This window comes from Cervus elaphus, chromosome 5 (genome assembly GCF_910594005.1).
Source record: "Cervus elaphus chromosome 5, mCerEla1.1, whole genome shotgun sequence".
Taxonomy (NCBI): domain Eukaryota; kingdom Metazoa; phylum Chordata; class Mammalia; order Artiodactyla; family Cervidae; genus Cervus; species Cervus elaphus.
Genome location: NC_057819.1, coordinates 83,495,779 through 83,517,463, shown reverse-complemented (window position 1 = coordinate 83,517,463; position 21,685 = coordinate 83,495,779). Strand labels below are relative to the sequence as shown.

Sequence of the window (21,685 nt, the reverse complement as noted above, 5' to 3'; positions counted from 1 at the left end):
CTAAGTAATTCATTTTCTTTCTCAAAACAATTAGAAATTATCTAATGAACTGCTCTTTGAACAAAAAGGCTTAACACAGAGACTTACTTTGAAATTGGAACCACCTCTAGGATGTCCAATCCTAACCTGGGGTTGTGATTTAACTGCTTCACAAAGCCACCGTCCACCACGTATCTAAGGAGCATGGAAAAAAGTTAAGTTTCTAGAAAATATGGAAAGACTTGCTAATTTTAACCACTTTGGGTACTTCTTTTCTATCAAACTAAAAACTACACAACAACTTTTCAGTTAAGGGTAAAACCTGAAAGTGAAGAAACTGGAACTCTACTGGTTCCACTGCTATTGGAAATGTAAAATGGTTCAGCCAATGTGGAAAATGGTTTGGTGGGTCCTCAGAACTTTAAATGTAGAATTACAATATGACTCAAACTCTCCATTCCTAGGAATACACTCAGAAGAACTGAACACAAGTACTCAACAAACTGCACGTGTGTGTGCTCAGTCGTGTCCCACTCTTTGGGACCCTGTGGATTGTAGCCCGTCAGGCTCCTCTGTCCATGGGATTTCCCAAGTAAGAACACTGGAGTGGGTTGCCATTTCCTCCTCCAGGAGATCTTCCCCACTCCACGATCAAACCCACGTCTCCTGCACTAGCAGGCAAATTCTTTACCACTGAGCCACCTGTGAAGCCCACTCAACAAATACTTGCAGACATATATTCATAGTGCTCTACACTGGCACTATAAGGGCCAAAAGGTAGAAACAGCATAAATGCTCATTAACCACTAAGAGATGAAAGGGTGAACAAATTATGGTCTACACATATAACAGAATGCTATTCAGCTATAAAAAAGCATGAAGTACTAATATATGCTACACCACGGATGAACCTCAAAAAACATGCTGAGTGGAAGAAGCCAGGCACAAAAGATCACATGCTGTATGACTCCATTTATATGAAATATCGAACATAGGGTATTCATTAAGTGGTGGCTGCCAAGGGCTAGGGTGGAGGCATAAGTGGGCAACGACAAGTATATAGTTTTATTTGGGGGTGATGAAAATAAAGATTTATTTATCATTAGGATGAGATAGAGGTGGTGGTTGCACCACACTGTATATAGAATAAATACTACTTTATTACCCACTTTTCAATGTAAATCTTATGCTGTCCCATAGAAAACAAGGGCTTTCCTAGTGGCTCAGTGGTAAAGTTCCATCAGCCAATGCAGGAGAAGCAGGTTCAGCCCCTGGGTGGGGAAGATCCCCTGGAGAAGGAAATGGCAACTCACTTCCAGTATTCTTACCTGGAAAATCCCATGGACAGAGGAGCCTGACGAACTACAGTCCATGGGGTCGCAAGAGTCAGACATGCATTTAGTGAGTAAACAACAACCACAAATGAAAAACTTGAAAATCAGCTCTAAATCATTCTAACAGGTTCAGAATTAACTCCATTTACCCTTTAACACCACCACTTTAAGCCAATTAAATGGAGAACAAGTCAGGTAAAAAACTAAGTCAGGAATAGTACTAAGTCTATCATTCACTAAGGGAACATTCTGAAAGATGCTATTTCATGACTATTGCCTTGGCTGGAAACAAAAAATTACAGATTAATTTACTCAAGAGAAATGCTCACCTAAGCCCTTAGTGAAACCATTATTTTTAAAGTTAAGGAGAGAAGCAGAGGAAATTAAACTTCCTCTTAGATCTAGATGACCATTTTACCCAAAAGAAACATACAGAATCTTTGGGGCAGGTAGTCATCCTGTGGCAGAGACAGACTTAGTTAAGGACATAAAATATGCTGGCTAAAAGATAAGCATCCAGAAGGAATGTGGCTCAAAGGTCTAAAAGAATTTCTCGTTTAGCTATCGGTCTAGACTTAAAATTTCCAAGTGTTTCTCTACAAAATTTCTCAAAAGTTTGATGGCATCATTGATTACACTGAAATATAAAGTTCATTTCACAAAAAGCTGAAAAGCAAGAAACAGTACCTCCAGATAAACACTTGGATTTACAAAGCTAACTATATGAAGTGGAGCTGACAGGTCAGAAGGGAATATCAGATCATTTTAGGTATCCGCTGGTAACAGGAACACAGAAAAACAGGTTTGGCCTCCCACTTAAAGAAATCCTTGAAACATTACACAAAATCTTACATTTGGGAAGAGAAAGCTACAAGTTGCCAAGTACAAGTATTTAAAAGTATCAACAGAAATACTATATGCACTTCCTACTCCATTTCCTATTCAGAGCAAACAATAATTACCAAAAATGGGTGATTACAGGTTAAGTAGGTGAGAGGGGAACTGGTGGAGGGCACAGAGACACAAACTTAATATTTTATAATTAACTAAGTGGCTTCCTTGGCTTTAAAAGGAATTTTAAAAGTTATACCTGATTCCATCTATTGTCAAAGATGTTGCAGAAATATTGGTGGATATGACACATTTTCTAATTCCAGGTGGAGGTGGCAAAAATATTCTTCTCTGTTGATCTAAAATATATATGAAAAGAAAAGAATAATTCACAACATGCATGTGATCAAACTCAAGTTCTGAAAAACTCCTTTCCATTAGAAGTTGTTTTCTTCACCTCTTTAATTATCTTGAATTAAAAATACAATAGCAAGAACTATTTCTTTACTCATCTTTTACTATTAAGATATCTAGATCCATGGAACCAGATTATTATTGCTAAAATAAACCCCACAGCAGTAGGTCGTAGCTCCCTTCGAGACTTTAAAAACTGTGGGCCTCGTCTCCATTAAAAGTCACATATGCACACATACACGAAAATTTTCTAACAATACCAGGATGCCTGGGGGCTCTCTAACACCCACCCACGCATACAGATTAAGAACCTTTCTACCTTTAAAGACTGATTAACTAAGGTTAATCCGTTTTTACTTTTTCAGATGCTGCTGCTGCTGCTAAGTTGCCTCAGTCGTGTCCGACTCTATGTGACCCCATAGACGGCAGCCCACCAGGCTTCCTGTCCCTGGGATTCTCCAGGCAAGAATGCTGGAGTGGGTTGCCATTTCCTTCTCCTTTTTCAGATGACTCCATCTCTAAACAAGTAACACCATCCTGATTTTCACTACCCATGCATTCTGAAGGGTGGGCCCCAGCAGTCATGGTTAGAGTAACTTTGCTCCTCTGGCCATAGTTTATGGTGCCAAGGATAAACCTCTCTCCAACTGGACCAGTTCTCATTCTCCTTTGAATCTCTTGGAATAAGATCCGAGATATGCTCAATTTGATTAGGCCAGTCTCTTGCAAAGAGGAAAAATTAACTTGTGAACCATAGGGAAGTGACTAATATAACAGAGGAAAGCTAGTCTAAAGAGAAGAAAGAATGAATCATCTGTAACAGTTCACAAGAGGGTATTTCTGGGTGCGTGGCAATCTCCAAGGCTTAAGAGACATGGTATAAAACAAGTAGAAAGATGGATTTGGCCAGACTTGCCCTCTTGCCTGGTTAAGCAGAGAACAGAATAGAAGAGAGTTACTGTTTGCAAGGAAACGATAACAGCATAGGTAAAAGGAGATAAGTGAAAACTGTTAACAGTCTTGACGCATTCTGAAAATTGCTAAATTCGAAGAGTGAATTGGCAGAAACAGGAAGTAATCATCAGAAAGATGCTTAAAACTGAGGTCAGAAATGATGATACTGACAAAGTCTACAATGCTAAGTTTTCAAATGAGTGGTCATGGTGGGATGAAGGAAAAGGTCACTAAAGCTCGAGGGGTCAAGCAAGAGATTTGGGTAGGTTGTCTATTTCAGTGATCTCCACAAATCAGGAGTGGTCACTCCAAGGAGTACACAAGTCAATCTACCGGCATATGAAAAGAAATTATCAGCATATGTATTTATATTTGTATATATAAATTTGTATTTGTATCTGTATATATACATATTTTAACATATATATTTATACTGAACAGTTAAGTATATACATATACTGTAAAAAGAAAAAAAATTTAAATGCCTGGTTGCATTTGATTTCCACAAGATATACCCACATTCATTTAGAAATTTTTTTTTACTTGAGCAATTTCAAGTTGTTCTCTCCTCAGCAGCCAAGGAAATCTTAACCAAACCTATTTTTCAATAAAGTACAAAACGTGTTTCCAAATAAAATCTTACAAAGATCCAGGTATTCCCAATATATAAAACAGACCAAAGTTGAACTCTCACAAAGGAGAAAAGGTATGACACAGACAAGCAGTTTTAAAATCATGTACTAGGCCAACCATCTCATTTTATGGATGAGAACTAAAGAGAAGTCAAGTGGCTTGCCCAAGATCCACATATAGACAGGCAAGTTTAAAACCAAGTCAAGTATTACTGCTCTTCTACATCATTCTGAAATTAACTTAAGTTAAAAAAGTGCTAGAAAGGCAACTTACACATAAGTGATAAAAATTATTTTTCAGGTGTTTCTTAGATTTAGGCAGCTCATTTCTTCCAGATAGTTCAAATGAGTCACACACTACCCAGTATTTCACATTATATGTTAACACATTTATCTGCTGTCTATGTCTTCTACTATAATGTAGCTCTGTAAGAACAAGGACTTTCTCTTATTCAAGACATACCACTCCCCTCCCACCCCAGTACCTAAAATGCCTGGACCACAGAAAGTGCTCAATAAAGTTCAATGAATTGATAAATTTTAAAAAGCATGGTATAAATAATAGAGATCCTTCTACTTTTAAAGTTTCACATTACCATAAAAGTTTACATAAATTAGAAATGTCCATTCTGAACATATTTATGATCAACTCTGTTTTTCAATTAACTCATTTCTAAAAGTACCTAATTTTAGTCTTGAATTCAAGCAAGATTTCAGTTTATCACTGTTCACTAGTCAATTAAAAAATTCTTAACCTGCTATTTTGACAAGACTCAGGTTTGTTTCACATTTACATTTCACCCATATACTTTAACACCATATTCCATAAGTATACACATGCCAATTTTATGTCTCTTTGTAAAGGTTGGGGGGGAAAGTTAAATACATATATCTTAAAGCACATTCTCAGTTTCCACAAAGAAAAGGGGAAACAATACTTTCACTGCGTGCAAGCTTAGTTCCTCAGTCGTGTCTGACTCTTTGCTACCCCATGAACTGTAGCCCGCCAGACTCCTCTGTCCATGGAATTTTCCAGGCAAGAATACTGGAGTGGGTTGCCATGCCCTCCTCCAGGGGATCTTCCCGACCCAGGGATCAAATCTGCATTTCTTGCACCTCTCACACTGGCTCTTTACCATGTCTCCTCCACCTGGCTATTTACCACTGAGCCACCAGGTAAGCCCACCTAATAAGGTACCAGGATGTAAATTAACAGGCGAGGAGGGAGGATTGGCAAAAAGGCAGAAAGATGTTCCAAAATCTACCATGAAATAAAGATACTGAGGCTAGACCACTTAACACTCTTTAATATTCCTAAGATACAGGTATGTTCCACATTATATGTTAAGGCCAACTGAAACATCCTCATAAAATTTGTTTCAAATTTTTCCTAAAGCAGAAACATGTTTGAAAGATAATGTGTGTGTGTGTGTGTGAGATAAGAGAAACAGAGAGAAAATGTGTATAAAAGGAACACAGAGCTATAAACGGAAACTGTTAATCAAAGGGGTTAAAATGATTCTGGAACAAAATAAAAGTAGTACAACACTGTTCAGCTCAAACTCTACCCCCACTGGAAGTCATTTTTGGGTGCATCAAAAATATCTTGAGAATCCTCACTAACACAGCTGAAAATCAAACTTCTGACACAGAGAAAAGGCTTGAGATAATCAGTAAATGCAGTTGAAAAGATAAAGTAACTGGAAGGAAGCTAAAATATATGGAAGAGAGGCACTCTAACATGATAATTAAAATTGCAGATCAAAAGATTAACCACTTTATCATGGTTTTGGTGGTAGTTAACAGATATGTGTGCATGTGTACTCAATTGCTAAGTCGTGTCTGACTCCTTGCAACCCCATCGGCTGCAGCCACCAGACTCTGTCCATGGGACTTTCCAGGCAGAAGTACCGGAGTGGGTGCCGTTTTCTCCTCCAGGGGGTCTTCCCGACCCAGGGGCTGAACCCACGTCTCCTGCATGTTTTGCACTGGCAGATGGATTCTTTACCACTGAGCCACCTAGGAAGCTCCTACACAGATATGTACATTTCTCAAAAATCATGAAACTGTACACTTTAAACAGGCATAGTTTACTGTATGAAAAGTTGATTTTTTTAAAAAGCACATAAAATTCCAGGAAATTTTTACTATAAAACACCCAACACCAAAAAAATATTCTAAATGAAACTATTGAACTTTAAGGATAAAAATAGGAAATTTCAAGCAATCAGACAGATAAAACAAATCACTTACAAGGAGGGGGAAAAAAATCAGGTTGGCCTCAGACTTCTCCGCAGCAACACTCAATGTCAGAAGACAACTGGACAACGTCTGTCTACCAAGTTCTAAGGAAAAGAAAGTGTAACCCAAGAACATAAAACCCAGCCAAGATGTAGCTCAAGTATAAAGGCAAAAACCTGATATTCTTAAACAAAAGAACTACAAAAAAACAAAAACAAAAACACCCAGGATCCCTTCTATTAAGAAGAAGAAAAAAAAAAGGTTAAAATCTACCAAATCTACCCAATCTAAAATCAATCAAAAGTAGTTTAGGAATGGAAAAATCATGGTAAAAGGATTGATGATAAACACTGGATACATCTGAACAATGTAAAAATAACTGACAAAAATCAGAAGGGGAGGATATAGAAGAATATAAGTACTTAAGTCTTCATCTTTCAAATCAGGCAATAGATAAGATCTCCAATCAAATATTGTCTAATTTTAGCATATGTGCTGCCAAAGTAAGCACCAAATATAGTCTAGAAGGAAGATATTAACTTCAGCTTAATATTTTTCATTTTTTTAAACTGAGAGCAATCTTTTATTATAAAATATTATCTCATGGTAAAGATTTACTTGAAGTTAAAAGTTAACAATTCCTTCAAGTAAATTCAAGCAAAATTACTTTCTAAAAAAGCAACTAATAGTATAATCTCACTCTTGAAAAGTATTTCTTTCAGCCTACCTACTTACTTATCCTTCTATATGTACACACGTACACACACACACACACACACAGATCTGAATAATGTTCTTTCTAATGTTAAAGATGGTTATTTCTGGATGGAGTTTGAGGTGATTTCTTTAAGTTTACCTTTGTAATTTTGTACACTGCTTGAATTCGTTATAATCAAACTGTATCATTTTCCCTCAATTGAGTAATTTTTCTTTAAGAGAGAAACCATCTAGGTTAATTCTGCATAGTGGAAAATGCATTTTTTTGGTACTTTTCTGTACTTTTAAAACTTCTACAAAGGGCAGAAAAGAAAAACAAAGGAGCATATGTAAAATCAACCCATTTTTCTTAAAAAAAAAAAAAATCTAAACAATAAAACATATCTAAATGTATAAATAAAAAGGTCAGAACAAAAAAAAAAAAAAGTCAGAACAATATACCTCAAAATATTAATAGTGATTATCACTTAATCATGTTGGTGGCACCTAAGTTTATTTTTCTTGCTTTGATGATTTTATTGTTTTAAAAAAGTATGTATTTCTTTCTAAGATAAGATAAAATTTTTCATTTGGGGAGAAAACACATAGACTAAAAGATTTTATGTGAAACTCACTAGCCTTATTCCCCCACATCTTTAATCTTAACATTTAAGGAAACTATCCTAGACAGTTGGTACTCGACATATTGAAAGTAGTATCTCTGTTTCGTAAGCAGAAGAGAAAAAACTATTTTGGGATGTATGCAATAATCTAAATGAGCAGTTTCTCCTCTTTTAAAATGTTGTACACCATCCCAAGGTAAAATTCCTCTCCTTTTCTTCATCTATTGCGGAAACACATGTACTGTTAGATCCTCCACTACTGAATAAATAACCAGTAACCAAATGTAGATTCACCATGTGACCTCAGGAACAGCACTTAGCCTCTATCTGTAAGATAAAGAAATCTGATTATGCATATATATATACATATATATATATACGGGTATATGTGCATTTTTCTAGAAAAACAGCCATGGCTTTTAATACTTAAAAAAAAAATCTAAGATTCCCACCCTCCACAAAAGGTTTCTGCACTGAATTAGAGAATTACTTCAGTGCTAAAAATGCCTAATTCAATGCAAATAATTGTCACTTATGAAGCAATAAGTATACTTCAGTTCATAAATTTTAGTAGGGGTTTAGCTTTCCCTACCTGGAGAAGGAAATGGCAACCCACTCCAGTACTCTTGCCTGGAAAATTCCATGGACTGAGGTGCCTGGTGGGCTATAGTCCATGGGGTCGCAGAGTCGGACACGACTGGGCAACTTCACTTAGCTTTCCCTAAATGCACAACAAACATGAAGGAATGCAAGACCTGAACAAAAAGGAGGAAGTAAAAAGAGAGAAAAGGTTTGAGAGAAACAAGAATAAGGTTCTTATTCTTGAGTTTGGTACAAGACATTTATATAACAGAATATCAAGCAGAAAGTGAAAAACCTGGAACTCAATTTAACAAACATTTAGTTAGGACTTTTTCAATACAGAGTACTTGTCCTCAGGAAGTTCACAATCTCATACAGGGGATGAAACAATCGTAACACAAGTTAAATGTGTTAAATGCCACAAGAGGTACAGTAAAGCACAATGAGGTTCAAACAAAGAAGAGATAAAAGCCAGCTGTGAGGAGGGAAAGCAGGAAGGGTTTTTATGGAGTTGGCTGCACTTGTGAAACAAAATAGCAGAATTTCGAACAGTGAGGGGGGAGAATAAAAGGGAAAGCAGGAGTTCAAGTTCAGGAAGGAGCAAACACAAAATCACAAAAATGTTGCCAGAGGAAAAGAAATCAAAAATAGCTCTTACATTTTGAGCCTGAGTGAACACCACAAGGGGTGGGGGTCAGGGGGAGTTCAGCCCAGTGAGCAGGGTCGTATGACCTGGTAGTAGAAGGAACACCTCAGCACCTCTTCACATTTGACAGATGAGAATTTTTTATGTCAAGCAGGGAGATATTTAAAGATGTCACTTTAAAACAGCCACACTCACGGCTAGCTCAGAAGTTAAGAGCAAATATAAAATATCCACCTCATAATGTCTACCTCATCACTAAACCTATGGAAACCCCTCACTCCAGGCTACAGGCAGGAAACCCTTCTTCCCTCTCCTCACTCCCAAATGCAAACTTTCTGTTCCTCAGGCTAATAGGAAATAAAAGAAATAACATTGTATTAAGGTCTCTCCCCACAACCCAAAGTAGCAATAACAAAGAAACTAAGCACTATGTTGTATTTACTAGGCTTATAAAGAAAGCCTTAGATCCCAGGAACCTGCTACTGTCTCTCTACTTCATCAAACTCCATCTCACCCATTACTCAGTACCTCATTGGCTCCATCTGAATGCCTCTTTGCACTGTCATAAACTGCTACAATAAATATGGTTATGATCATAATGGATCACCAGTAGCTCACCTTACAGTGCCCTGGAACCAGAAGGGAACTAAAATAAATAAACAAAACCCTTCAGTAATGGCTCTACTCAAACCCAATTTCACATCTTTACCATTTACCTATATACGCCAACTGGAATCAAGATTGCCAGGAGAAATATCAATAACCTTAGATATGCAGATGACACCACCCTGATGGCAGAGAGCGAAGAAGAACTAAAGAGCCTCTTGATGAAAGTGAAAGAGGAGAGTGAAAAAGTTGGCTTAAAGCTCAATATTCAGAAAACTAAGATCAAGGCATCTGGTCCCATCACTTCATGGGAAATAGATGGGCAAACAATGGAAACAGAGACTTTATTTTTTGGGGGCTCCAAAATCACTGCAGATGGTGACTGCAGCCATGAAATTAAAAGACGCTTGCTCCTAGGAAGAAAGGCTCTGACCAACCTAAACAGCATATTAAAAAGCAGACACATTACTTTACCAACAAAGGTCCATCTAGTCAAAGCTATGGTTTTTCCAGTAGTCAATGGATGTGAGAGCTGGACTATAAAGAAAGCTGAGTGCTGAAGAATTGATGCTTTTGAACTGTGGTGTTGGAGAAGACTCTTGAGAGTCCCTTGGACTACAAGGAGGTCCAACCAGTCACTGATTTTCTAAAGGAAATCAGTCTTGAATGTTCATTGGAAGGACTGATGCTGAAGCTCCAATACTCTGGCCACCTGATTGGAAGAACTGACTCACTGGAAAAGACCCTGATGCTGGGGAAGATTGAAGGCAGGAGGTGAGGGGGACAACAGAGGATGAGACGGTTGGATGGCATCACCGACACGATGGACATGAGTTTGAGTAAACTCCGGCAGTTGGTGATAAAGCCAGGGAAGCCTGGAGTGCTGTAGTCCACGGGGTCGCAAAGAGTCGGACACAACTGAGCAACTGAAGTGAACTGATACACACCAACAAAGAAAATCACATACACTGGGATTTAAGGCTGAAAGCTGGCTAAAGTCAAATTGGAAGGAAAATGAACGCCAAGTTATTAAGCTGGCATTTTAATTCAGTTGGCAATAGGAAATGACTGGAGGTACTGAACAGGAGACCGACACAATCAGAGCTGTGCTTCTGGAAGATGGTATTTACCACAGCAGGTAGGACGGCAAATTGAATCAGGGAAAATCAGTTAGCTGGATGTGTTAACAACCCAGGAAAGCAAACTGAGGATCCCAATTCTAATGGCAATGAGGGAAAAAAGAAGAAAAACGAAGGCTCTGGTGAAGATAAAGGCAAAAGAAAACCTGTAGGAGTTGCCACGCGCTTGGACTGTATGATCTAGGAGATGATGAACACATCAGAAAGCGTTGTGAGACCCAGGAGGCCTGGAGTGCAGGAGACTGAACTACAGACAGCTTTCAGGAGTCATCACAAAGAAGTGACAGGTGAATCCTAGAAGCCAACCTCTCCAAAACAGAGAATTCTAAGAAAATAGCAAGCTAAGGAAGAAACCTCAGAAAATAGTCATATTCAGAGGGGAACAAAAGCCAGGGAGGGTGGTAAGGCAACAGACTTACGGAAATAGTGGTCAGAAGAACCAAATAACTATCCTACACAACAGCATTTAAGGAGACTTATTATGAACCCAAAATCAAAATAAAACTGATAGAAAAATGCCATGAGATTTGAGGAACAGGTCACTAGCAAGCTTTAATAGTATAAAAACTGAATCTCAGGAAGATAAGCAAGAAGCAATGGCAGATAAAGAACAATTATTTTCAATGTGGCAATAAGATAGAAAGAATGACTTCTTTACTTTATACGGAAGAAGTATGTATGTATTATTAACAATTAACACAAAGCAACTATACCAGGTTTTGAATTATCTTATCAATTACAAAGTAAATTATAAAAGAATTAGTAGATAAAATCTCCAAAATAATAAAACAAATTAAATACCTAACAATGACCCTACGAATTCCCTTCAAGATGTAATAATCTAAAATAGATGTCAATGTTGAGTGCGAGGGCCCAATACCATCACAAAAGGAATTTCTAAAATGGTATGTCTATGGTTATTTACCAACACATACATTTCTGAACTGCTTTTGTTAATATACAGATAAGAACCACCTACTCAACAAATACAAAACTACACATAGAATATAAAAACATTCAAATGCTTGTTTGCATTACATAAATGCTAATCCCAGTCAAAGTCCAAATAGGAGACTACAGGTTAACTTCCCTTTCGTATTACAAGTCAAATTCCATAATACAATAGTTATACAAAACAAATTCTAAACCTCATTCAGTAACATTTATTATGAACAAATAGAATGATCAGAGTTAGAATTTGCTCTCTGAACTTAAAAAAGAACTACATCATACTTGAAAAGTATATTAGCATGCGTGGCTACATAAAAAGAAAACAATCCACTCTCTCTGTTATGTCTGGATATACAAGATTCCTAGAAATTCTGTGGCAGTGGCAAATTAGATTTGATTTATGGTACTACTATCAAGGAATTATAGCCCTCATTTCAAAAAATTAATGACAATATTTTTGTTTTGCTGGGAGAGGACACAGACCTCTCTTAACAACAGTAAGGGGGATAGATGACCAAAGTCTTGGAAAAGTGAATGTGAAAAGGCTTCAATATGTCTCTCAAGGGATGCAGGATGATTCTCCAAACACTACTTCCTAATCTGGGCTGTTGGTTACAAAGGTGAGTTCACTTTGTGAAATTCTTTGACCTAAACACTTACTGTCTGCACACTGTATCTGTAAACATGTGATTATCCAATAGATTATTCAATATAAAGTTCTTTAAAAATCAAATTTTCTGTTCTAGTGAGGAATTACCTGTTGTCATAGATCCATAACAGGGCAATATTAACAAGCCATCTAGAGTGGTATCTTGGACATCATAATCATAATCAACAGATTCTGCCATCTGAAAAAGTAACTCACAACTTTTTTCGATTTCAAACTGACCTGAAATGAGGGGAGAAAATAATGTCAGCAACTGAACAGCAAAATTATTTAAGAATGAAAAAGAAAAACCCTTCTAGATTTATGTTAGTTTTGCATATTTTAAATATCTCATTTGATCTAAAGTAGATGAACACAAGTTGTAGCCAATCCCAACATAAAATTAAAAATACAAGAAATCCCAGTTTCCAAGGAATTTAAATCTCTAAAGAAATAAAAACATTTACAGTCATCAAGTCTTTCATCTTGCTAACATGGTATTTGAAGAAGAGTCAATAAAGTTAATCATTACCATAGGGGATACTGCATTTGATGTTAAAAATACTTAAAATTCCTTAAAAAGGCTAAGAGATTGTTACAATGTCTCACTTCTGACATTAGTACAGGCAGTGTAGGAGGTGAGCCATGAAATGACTCAGATCTGTTAGCAGAATGCTGCTACTTGAAGAATCACACCAGTCTGAGATTTAACTATTCTATTTTTGATCCAAAAAAGCATGCCTATGAGACACAGATTCCACATCTTATGCACTGCTACCACACAGTACCATCCCACCACTCAAAGAAGAAAGCAGCCAGTAGGATGTCTTTTGAAATAATGAAATTAGTCATTCAGATCCAGGACTGTTTAGTGGTTAACAGTTCTATATACGGTAATAAAAATATTAATATTTTACCATTTAGTATCTTCCTACTAAAAGGTCAGTGTATTTTACATATGTTTACTAAGGAGACTTGTGGTTTTCAGGGCAGTGTAGAATTATCTTACATATCCAATAAAAGATACAACATCTACAACTACTCAGATAACCATAAAAGGCTAGGATAAAATGAGTAGAGCCTAGATTTTCCAACAAAAGTACACAGTAGTGTGGTGCTATATTCCCCTCGTTTTTAAACCTGGTACTGAATGCTCACCAGTCAGAAAAACCAAGATGTCTCCAGCCATTTCATTCAAATGGATATCCATGGTCACTTTCACAATCTAGGGCAAGAAACACAAGCATAAAGTGCTAGTGGAGATAAAGTCCCCACCACCACTACCACCACCTCCCTCAGGTCCACAGAAAAATTAAATCTGATTCTCAAAAGTCCTAGGACCTATGAAGGTTGCTGCTAAAATACTAGAGAAAAAATGAATTATCAAACTACTCAGTCAACTAGAATCACAGATACAGAAAAGACATAAAAAGGATGCCAAGTAATACCGCTTGAATGTATGCAGTATTTTCTCTATCTCGTGGACCAATCAAATTGCAGAATTTTTCTCTGACTGGATAAAGCCTTCCGGGTATATCAAATATTGGACAATTTCCAAAGAATGCAGACAGCTTGGCTAATTCCATTGTTGCTGACATCACTACGACCTTTAAATGCTCCTTCCTGTTGGGAGACTTCTCCTGAAATAGCTTCTTCAATAAACCAAATAAGATGTCCTGAAAGAAAAGTAAATTTCTAATAAGTCACAAGTGTACATAACAACCAACTTATTTTAAGGATTTTGCTCTCCTTAATCAAAGGATTCATATTTTAATCGACTAAAATGTAAGGAAGGGAAGGCAATTCACTGTACGGTACAAAGCTACCCCCAAAGAAATAAAACTATCTAATAAATAAGCAATAAAGTTAAATACTCACTGTAGTTAGAGTTCTCTCATGGGCTTCATCCAAAATAATGACACTGAACTTGCTAAGATTTGGATCTCCCAGAATATGTTTCAGTAAACATCCATCAGTCATGTATTTGATTGCTGTTTCCTAATGTTCAAACAGCAGAGTATATTAACATACACATAAAAATAAAAATCACAGAAATGCACTCCTGTTCTGCAAATTAAATTTTTCCCCTCAAATGTACAGACATCAAGGGATCAAATTAATCTGACTAAATAAAAGAGTACATAAAATAGCCTAATAATATATTTTAATAACATGGATGGTAAATTACGAAACTTGTGACCTACACAGGCAGGAAAACTAAGGGGAATGTTCTGGGATAAAGCAACAATAAGGAAATACAATGAAGTCAGTGGAAAGTGGTTAAGACAACGCAGTGACCTCTGGTGAGCAAGCTGTGGGAAACAAGAATGACATGGGATTTGCCCCCGTCTCAGCTGCTGTTTTAGAGAACTTAGGAAAAAAAGGAAGGCGGCACCATTCTTATGCTACTCCTCCCTGACCATTTTCCTATAACAAAAATAGGATCAGCCAACTAGCATTAAAAGAAGGTGAGAAAAGGAGTCAACAACCCGAGCTATCTGTAAAACAAGGCAAGGAGAAAACAAAAATCTCAGCAGGGACCACCAGGAATGCAAAGACAGTATTTTGGGGAGTTATTCTGTGCCACTATTGCTAGCCATTCCTATTAGGGACCATAAGCAAATCAGGGATTATTTTGCATCTGGTTCAGGATTCAGAAATCCTGAGGGGATATAAATTGTGGCTATGAACTATTACCATAAATACAGAAGATGCTCAACAAATATTTGCTCAATAAGTTTGTTAACTGTCATTTTTCCACTGACTTCAAGAATTCAACCATATAATATGGATGAATCTTGAAAATAGCTAAATGAAATAAGCCACACAAAGGACACAACATTGCATGATCCCACATTTTAAGTATATAGAAATGCATAGAGATGTAAAGCAGAAAAGATGGTACCAGGGACTTCTGGAGGTGGGGGAGATGGGAATGTGGAGATACAGCACTGTTGTTTGGGATGGTGAAAATATTCAGAAAATATAGAGAGTGGTAACGGTTACAAAACACTATGAATGTACTTAATGCCATTGCATGTTTACCTAAATGTGATCTGAAAATACTAAAAATGGTAAACCTTATTTTATGTATATATTACTACAATAAAATGTCTTTTCAAAGAACACAAATGTAAGTTACATGTCAAGAACTGTTACAGCTAAAATGCACAAGGGAATCCTATGAAAAAATCAACACAACTGTCACAAAACTAATTGAGAAGGGAGAAAAGGAGAAAAGGGAAGGCACCCAGGACAAGACATTAATAATGGGCAATACAAATTAATTCTAATCTGAGGCTTTGTTTCTTTAAAATGCAAATGAAATTTTGAAGTCAAAATCTTCCATAACTTTTCCCACTCTTTCTATAACTTTACACTACTTAACTAAACACACACAGAACTTTGGTACCTTGGAGCTGCAATCATCAAAACGAACTTGGTATCCTACTTTGGATCCCAATGTGCATTTCATTTCTTCAGCAACCCTCTGAGCAACAGATATGGCAGCTACTTTTCGTGGCTGGGTCACACCAATCATACCATGTTGTGAAAATCCTACCAAATCCAGAGGTGAAAAACACAAAAATGTTAACCACTGATTCCCATTAAACTGTTTCTGCTCAATCGATACAAACTGTTCAAGAGTTTCTAAAAGAAAACTCTGCAAAATTAACAACACATTGTCTTACATTTGCACCATGGAAATTTAAGTATTAATTAAAAATAAGAGTATATATCAATAACCATACACATATATATAATAACCATTCTCACATACTTAAGAATACATATTAACAACCATTTAAATGTACATATTTTAATTAGATTTTTTCCAATTTCAGTCTTAAGATTTACTCTAAAGAATAAGCCAAGAATTTTTAACCTCTAGGAAGACGTAAAATTCCACACACTTCCTAAAATAGATTTACTTTTTCCACAGAAGCTTAAATATACCACTTTTCACAGGTTCTACCATTTTAGTATCTCTGAAAGCGAAATGCATCTTATAACTGATGGTATTTTTTCCTTTACTAATAGGATGTAAAACAGTGGTATGTCTTAACAGCATCTTTCTAAAAAAAATTATTTATTTATTTATTTATTTTTGGTTGTGCTGAGTCTTCATTGCTGCGTGGCTTTTCTCTAGTTTCAGCGACAGGAACGCCTCTCCAGTTGCAGTATATGGGCTTCTCGTTTCAAGCTCTAGGGTGTGAGGGCTTCAGGAGTTGCGGCTCCTGGGCTCTAGGGCAAGGGTTCAATAGTTGTGGCACATGCTTAGCAGTTCCACTGCATGTGGGATCTTCCCAGACCAGGGATCCAATCCATGTCTCTTGTTTGGCAGGCAGCTTCTTTACCACTGAGCCACCAGGGAAGCCCAACAAATAGCATCTTTTTTTTTTTTTTTCCAGTGGGTTTTGTCATACATTGATATGAATCAGCCATGGATTTACATGTATTCCCAATCCCGATCCCCCCTCCCACCTCCCTCTCCACCCGATTCCTCTGGGTCTTCCCAGTGCACCAGGCCCGAGCACTTGTCTCATGCATCCCACCTGGGCTGGTGATCTGTTTCACCATAGATAGTATACATGCTGTTCTTTTGAAATATCCCACCCTCACATTCTCCCACAGAGTTCAAAAGTCTGTTCTGTATTTCTGTGTCTCTTTTTCTGTTTTGCATATAGGGTTATCGTTACCATCTTTCTAAATTCCATATATATGTGTTAGTATGCTGTAATGTTCTTTATCTTTCTGGCTTACTTCACTCTGTATAAGGGGCTCCAGCTTCATCCATCTCATTAGGACTGGTTCAAATGAATTCTTTTTGACGGCTGAGTAATATTCCATGGTGTATATGTACCACAGCTTCCTTATCCATTCATCTGCTGATGGGCATCTAGGTTGCTTCCATGTCCTGGCTATTATAAACAGTGCTGCGATGAACATTGGGGTGCACGTGTCTCTTTCAGATCTGGTTTCCTCAGTGTGTATGCCCAGAAGTGGGATTGCTGGGTCATATGGCAGTTCTATTTCCAGTTTTTTAAGAAATCTCCACACTGTTTTCCATAGCGGCTGTACTAGTTTGCATTCCCACCAACAGTGTAAGAGGGTTCCCTTTTCTCCACACCCTCTCCAGCATTTATTGCTTGTAGACTTTTGGAGAGCAGCCATCCTGACTGGCGTGTAATGGTACCTCATTGTGGTTTTGATTTGCATTTCTCTAATAATGAGTGATGTTGAGCATCTTTTCATGTGTTTGTTAGCCATCTGTATGTCTTCTTTGGAGAAATGAGCCACCAGGGAAGCCCAACAGATAGCATCTTAAAAGACCTGATTTATCAGAGTAAGTTAATATGTAAGCTAAGAAATTTTTATGAATATCCAACATAATTTTGCTGTATACCAACCTAATGATATAAAGTTTTACCATATTGAAAGGAAAGACACTGTAAGGGTAATTTGTTAGCTGGCTTGGTGTTGGAAAAATCAAGGAATAGACAGTTATCTGATATCACTCTGGAAAAAGAACCCAGAAATAGTAATGTCAGCAACAGATATCAATATATCCCTTCCCCTGAAAATCATTTCAATACCCAACGTTCAACAGTCTACTGCAAGACAACCTACTCTACAGCAGAGAATCAATATCTACCTATAATTCTATTTGGAATTATTATGGTAACTGAAAATGCCATTTCAACTAATTCCTGAATCTGAAATAAGACTATAAAAAAAGCGAAATATACAAGGACAGTGTGCCAAGAGAAGAATCGGACTGTAAAATAAATGATAGGCATTTATGTAATACAAAGTCCTATCAGCTTTTAAAAGGATATTTTTTTAAATGCTCCCAATATCATCCCAGAATAAAATTACCTGCTTCATATAGATATTTTGGGAGTTGAGTTGTTTTACCACTTCCTGTATTTCCAGTAACAATAAGGAATGAATTGTCCTTCACAGCTTGAATAAGCTTTTTTCTTTGTTTCTGAATGGGAAAAGTTGGAGTAGTTCCTCCCTCCTGTGATGTGCATCCTTTCTCTTCTGTAATGACAGGGCGGGGCGGGGGGGCGGGGGATGTACAATTAAAAGGCCTGTAAAGATATCTCAATTTCCCAAAACTGAAAAAGAGAATGACAATAGAATTTTAGGGTTGGAAAGAATCAACCCATGACTTCTCGGTGAAATCCCTTACATCCCATTTGCGAGCGAGTGTTTCTAAGCTCAGAGCAACTTTTTAGTGAGATCAACTTGAGCATTTCTTAATGCATGACTCAAAGTATCTGACAAAGTAAGCCTAGCACAAGGCAATATATTTGCAGGTATACCTATCCAGAAGCACAAAACCCAATTTTATTAAATAATAGACCCCAAAACTGGAACAGGGCAGAAAACTCTCAGCTGAATGAAAAGCCACCTGTATTTGCTTCTGATTCACGGTTCAAGTTAGGTCCCCGTTCAGAGTGACTGATATCCCAGAAGGCCAAGTGGTGGGTAACCATGGAAACTGGCTCCTGGAAACTGGCTCCCTTCATACCGTACCCAAAGGCAGGCTGGCGGCCCGGCGGAGGGGCGGAGGGGTGGGAGGGGGAACGGGTGGGTAGAGAACAAAGGCTTTCTGAGCCTATTTAAGAGCAGGACGCGTCCCGGCGTTGGGGTGCACTTTTTTGCCCCCCAGCAGGGTTTTCGCCCAACTTAGGTCTGGGACCGCCCCTCTCCAGTCCAAAGTGGCTCTCTGGACGCAAAGTTCGCCTCCGGCGTGGAGGGTGACAGGAAGGCTGCAGCCTGCAGCCTCCTCTTCTCCGCCTGTCTCAGGAGGACTTTCACCCCCCCACCTCCCCCCCAAAGCCCCGTGCTACCACTCCCGCTGGCCTCCGCGGAGTCCCGCGGACCGCACCTCTATCCGCGACGGAACCTGCCGAAGGCCGCTCTTCCTGGAGGTCTCTCGAACGCTCACCTTCCTCCTGTCGCCTTGGCGCCCTGCCCGCGACGGCGGGAAACCGGGACATAGACCTGGCCCCGAGCGGAGGTGAGCACGTCCACCGGTCCTGGGGAGATGGGCGGGGAGAGGCGAAGACGCGCCCTGATGACGTCGCGGTGTTTACTTCCGCGCGTGCGACTCGGGCGAAGGGAGGGGGAACCGCCCGATGACGTGGCGCGAGGAGCCCGCCCGCCCGGGCGCCAAGCGGAGCGCTGTCCCCCGCGTGTTTCCCGCCCGCCGCCTGCGTGCCCTGCGGTTCCGCGCGCAAAGCCAGCCCCGATGACCGGGAGGGCCCGGTCTAGGGTCTCCGCTTGTGCGCAAAAGGACCGGGAGACGCCTTTTTTGAATCAGTGGTCGCTGCAGACGCATCCAACCGTCACACACCTAGCGTGATGTGACCCTTTGTCAGGAGCTGAAATCTTTCCTAGCGTTCGGCATTCCACAATATTCTCACCTTCAGTGAAAGTCGCTCAGTGGTGTCCGACTCTTTGCGACCCCAGGGACTATACAGGCCATGGAATTCTCCAGGCCAGGATACTGGACTGGTTAGCCGTTCCCTTCTCCAGGGGAATCTTCCCAACCCAGGGATCGAACCCAGGTCTCCCGCATTGCGGGCGGATCCTTTACGAGCTGAGCCACAATTGCTCGTCCTGAAATGTCTTGCAAATGCACACGGGTTTGAGTGACACGCCTGAACTTCTTGTTCTGTAGTGTCAAAAATTAGGCTCCCCACGCTGTTCATCGGGGACCCTGTGAACATACATAGGACCCCGCATGTTAAATTATATTTCCCCCAGCTAGACGCAGGGCAGCAGCATTAGAAAACTGTGATACACTCGACCCAGCAAAGTGTTTCAAAGTGGGCTGTCAATATTTTTTGAAATTGCTGGATGGTTGGATGAATAATTTGATTTCCAGAGACGTTAATCTCATTTATTTATTTATTTTGCTGCACCACGGGCATCTTGTGTGATCTTAGTTCAGCAACCAGGGATGAAACCGGTGCCCCCTGCCCTGGAATCCAGGGGTCTAAACCACTGGACTGTCAGGGAAGTCCCCTGAGCTCATTTTAATGGTTGTTGATTCCTTGGAAACCACAAGAACTGAAAAGTTAGACACATATACAACGATTATGGTGGGGTAACTTTTTCAGCATAGGTACTTTGTGAAGCAGGTCTTTCTGTTATAGAAACTTGAAATTTTGTAAGTGGCATCAATTGTAACAAAAGCTGTGCAAGAAGATTATTTCTTGGACTTTCCAACTCTTCCTGCTGTTAGACCTAACCGGTCAGTTCAGTTCAGTCGCTCAGTCGTGTCCGACTCTTTGCGACCCAGTGAATCACAGCACGCCAGGCCTCCCTGTCCATCACAAACTCCCGGAGTTTACTCAAACTCATGCCCATCGAGTCGATGATGCCATCCAGCCATCTCATCCTCTGTCGTCCCCTTCTCCTCCTGCCCCCAATCCCTCCCAGCATCAGGGTCTTTTCCAATGAGTCAACTCTTCGCATGAGGTGACCAAAGTATTGGAGTTTCAGCTTCAACATCACTCCTTCCAAAGAACACCCAGGACTGATCTCCTTTAGGATGGACTGGTTGGATCTCCTTGCAGTCCAAGGGACTCTCAAGAGTCTTCTCCAACACCATAGTTCAAAAGCGTCAATTTTTCGGTGCTCAGCTTTCCTCACAGTCCAACTCTCACATCCATACATGACCACTGGAAAAAGACTTAACCAGTACTTACTGCCGAAGACAACTCAAATTATCACTTTACATTAACTAGAGGTCACTACTCTCCTATCTGACTAGGCTTCAAAAGATGTCATTGGACCTTAAGATTTTGCTATACTCATTAAAAATACATGTAAACCAACTCCTCTTAAATGGGACTGATAAACATCTCCTAAAATGCAAGTTTATCAGATTTTGAGTGAGAGCAACTTTCTAATAACTTTGTATCTCCAAACCTGAGTTCTACAGGAATAAATCTGTAGAAGGACATCCCAGGTTTCTCTCATCCATTAAAGGAATCTCCTAACATCCTATATTCTGCTAGAAATTTAAACTATCACAAATCAAAGAAACCACAAAAAAGCAAAAATACATTTGTAGTATAGGCAAGGTATTGGTGAATACAGGGCATGATAAGTCACTTTTGGGGCTTCCCTGGTGATGGTGTTTTTAAGTCCCTCAGTTGTGTCTACCTCTCTGAGACCCCATGGACTGCAGCACACCAGGCCTTCCTCTCCATCACCAACTCCCACAGCTTGCTCAAACTCATGTCTATCGAATCAGTGATGCCATCCAACCATCTCATCCTCTGTGGTCCCATTCTCCTCCTGCCTTCTAATCTTTCCCAGCATCAGGGTCTTTTCTAATGGGTCGGCTCTTCACATCAGGTGGCCAAAGTATTGGAACTTCAGCTT

The 21,685-nt window shown here is 39.1% G+C and overlaps 1 protein-coding gene across 3 annotated transcripts in view; it reads right to left on the bottom strand.

Moving 5' to 3' along the window:
* DHX40 (DEAH-box helicase 40) overlaps nucleotides 1-19,428 on the bottom strand; it is a 46,626-nt gene extending 27,198 nt beyond the window's left edge. Inside the window, exons 1-9 of one of the 3 annotated variants that reach the window (XM_043902844.1) lie at nucleotides 19,176-19,428; nucleotides 18,155-18,322; nucleotides 15,687-15,832; nucleotides 14,153-14,272; nucleotides 13,723-13,950; nucleotides 13,433-13,499; nucleotides 12,386-12,517; nucleotides 2,404-2,503; nucleotides 88-174 (exon numbers count right to left, since the gene is read on the bottom strand). In XM_043902844.1, coding sequence (XP_043758779.1) covers nucleotides 88-174; nucleotides 2,404-2,503; nucleotides 12,386-12,517; nucleotides 13,433-13,499; nucleotides 13,723-13,950; nucleotides 14,153-14,272; nucleotides 15,687-15,832; nucleotides 18,155-18,322; nucleotides 19,176-19,287 — 1,160 coding nt within the window. In that variant the 5' untranslated portion in view covers nucleotides 19,288-19,428. The remainder of the gene's footprint in view (nucleotides 1-87; nucleotides 175-2,403; nucleotides 2,504-12,385; nucleotides 12,518-13,432; nucleotides 13,500-13,722; nucleotides 13,951-14,152; nucleotides 14,273-15,686; nucleotides 15,833-18,154; nucleotides 18,323-19,175) is intronic. The other 2 variants (XM_043902846.1, XM_043902845.1) reach the window with 2 other exon arrangements.
* Nucleotides 19,429-21,685: the final 2,257 nt, after the last annotated feature.